This window comes from Amphimedon queenslandica, unplaced genomic scaffold (assembly GCF_000090795.2).
Source record: "Amphimedon queenslandica unplaced genomic scaffold, v1.1 AMPQUscaffold_13299, whole genome shotgun sequence".
Taxonomy (NCBI): Eukaryota; Metazoa; Porifera; class Demospongiae; order Haplosclerida; family Niphatidae; genus Amphimedon; species Amphimedon queenslandica.
The window spans coordinates 110,102-112,742 of NW_003546465.1; the positions used below are offsets into that span (position 1 = coordinate 110,102).

The window sequence follows — 2,641 nt, forward strand, 5'->3', positions numbered from 1 at the left end:
TGACGTCATAGAAGGGCGACAGGCCGGGCGTTTACCTCCAAACAAAATGACAGCATAGATAATAGAGTAAATGAAAATAATTATCTATGATGACAGCCAAAGCACCAGGTCAGTATTTTGTTTATACTTGATTATGACTCGTGTGTTGTTACTATTAGTGTATCATTCCGTTACTGTTACCTCTTGTTATCTATAGACTATCAACCAGTGGAGAGGTATGGACACTCCACTGTACGGGTAGGAGACTACCTGTACATGTGGGGTGGGGACCAGCCTGATCTCCCTAGAGTACATAATAATGAAAAGAAGAAATCAATGTGTTCTGTGATGGAGGTGTGTCACCTAAGGACTGGTAGGTGGGAGCAGAAACCCACCACTGGTGACCCTCCACTTGGTGTTAGGAGCTATGCAGCTGCTGCCATTGGAAGGGAAATATTTTATTTTGGAGGCTATTGTAATCATGAAGACTGTTATTATAATAGTTTATACAGGTAAACATGATAGTTACTGATAAATATATGATATTTATACAGTTTTAATGTTGATACGTTCAAATGGAAGAAACTCTCTCCTATATATACTACATCTCATCATGGTCCTATGATGAAGGCCTACTGTGGCATGGTAGCAATAAAAGTGAACGGTGAAGACTATCTTGTAGTAATTGGAGGATTGGGACCCATGGCATCTTCTAATAATACCCCACCACAACCTGGTGCCCAGTACAGTGGTGGAGGATTTATTACTTATCAACGATGCAATGAGATTCATTTCTATAAACTCTCAACAGGTCAGAGCACATACAGTTTATATTAATATAATGAAGTATTGTTATTTGGTGGTTCTCCACTCAGACTGGTTGCATTGAGAATTGCTTGCTTGTTTGTTCATGGTTGTCACTCCTAATTATTTGATAATATGATCAAAGAAATATCAACTAGTTTGCTCCACCCAATGCATTCCATTCACACCAATTATTATTATTGATATTTTTAGGACAATGGATATCACCGACTGTCACGGGAGACAGACCACCTCCTATTTATGACTTCACTTTAACATCAATTAATAATTCCAGTGCTATATTATTTGGAGGTAGCACTACTAATAGACTCAGTAACAATGTATATATTCTTAATTTTACTGATACATCAGTGGTGAGTGTATTATTAGTATAATTACATTAATTATTAATTAATAATGTATTGTATGTGTGTATTTCATTATTTTAGAATTGTTCAAAGTTATCTAATCCTGGAGGAACAGTACAATGGCCTAAGGGAAGACATGCTCATTCCAGTGTATTGATTAGCACTAGCTTAGGACCATACCTACTAGTGGTGGGTGGAGCTGGTACTGATGATATTTGGATATTTAATATTAACAATAAATCATGGAAGGAACAGGAACAGGTAAGTTTATTATTATATTTTTTAACATTCTGGGTAGGGATTTTAATTTGTATGAACAGTCAAAGAATGAGTCAATCAAATATTAAAAATTAAAATTATTAAGTATTTTAATCTTCCTTTATGCATAGGTTAATTTACCAGACAATGCCACTGATAGATGTTATCATTCTCTCTCAGTTTGGAGTGTGACTCCAACCACTAACTGGATAATTGTGTTTGGAGGAAGCACATTATACACTGATACAGCAGTTATTGAACTCAGTGAGTACATGCAAATAAAAGTGTATTGAATATACACAATTTGTAAATATCTATTATAATAATTATAAATTAAGATGCATTATAGCCTTTTATTTTATTAACAGACATTACTACATGTACATGTACATGCATTTGTCACTAATTCAACTATTGTGTTACTGTATAGGATATACTAGTAATAATGATTGGTTTACTAGTATAATACCTCTGGACCAGTATCAAGAGAAACTACAAGAAAGGAGAAATGAGGATAAAATAGAAATAGACCATCTGACACATTTACTACAAGAAAGGGAAAGGGAACTAGAGGAGGAGAGAAGAGAAAAGGAACAAGTTAGAAACAGACTACAGCAACAATTTCAAGGAAGAGAACGACAACTTCAACAAGCACAGCAACAAGGACAAGAAAGAGAGAGGCAGGCCAGGGAACAAGTCCAGGATCTTCATCGGCAGCTTCGAGAAAAGGAAAGAGAATTTCAAGAAAGAGAGCAACAGCTTCTAAGGCAAGTAGAAGGTGGCCAGCAAAGAGAACAGGATCTTCAACGACAGCTTCAATTAAGAGAGCAACAGCTTGAGGAAAGAGAGAGAGAGTTCCAAGAAAGAGAGAGACAATTTGAAGAGCAGATACAAGTGGCAGAGTCTTCCTGGGTAGTGAATAGAAGAGAGATTACAATGACAGAAGTAGTCCTTGGTAAAGGAGGATGGGGAGAGGTGAAAGTGGCTGGTTTTCGTGGTCTGAAGGTTGCTGCAAAGTGTCTCTACGAAGTCATCATCTCTCCTTATAACATTGAGATATTCTCTCGTGAAATGAATATTGCTTCTAAGCTACGTCATCCTAACCTCCTTCAGTTCATAGGAGCGACTACAGAGGGTAATCCAATCATCCTGACAGAGCTAATGCTGACGAGCCTAAGAAAGGAATTAGAGAGTGGAGGAGTGGCCTATCCTGCGATACTGAGCATCAGTTT

General features: G+C 37.1%; 1 protein-coding gene across 1 annotated transcript in view; it reads left to right on the forward strand.

The window, feature by feature from the left end:
* Positions 1-2,641, forward strand: part of LOC109583530 (uncharacterized) — a 4,842-nt gene that overhangs the window by 819 nt on the left and 1,382 nt on the right. The window contains exons 3-8 of the mRNA XM_019998919.1: positions 534-790; positions 997-1,157; positions 1,233-1,412; positions 1,541-1,660; positions 1,748-1,757; positions 1,846-2,637. Of these exons, the coding sequence (XP_019854478.1) occupies positions 534-790; positions 997-1,157; positions 1,233-1,412; positions 1,541-1,660; positions 1,748-1,757; positions 1,846-2,637 (1,520 nt within the window). The remainder of the gene's footprint in view (positions 1-533; positions 791-996; positions 1,158-1,232; positions 1,413-1,540; positions 1,661-1,747; positions 1,758-1,845; positions 2,638-2,641) is intronic.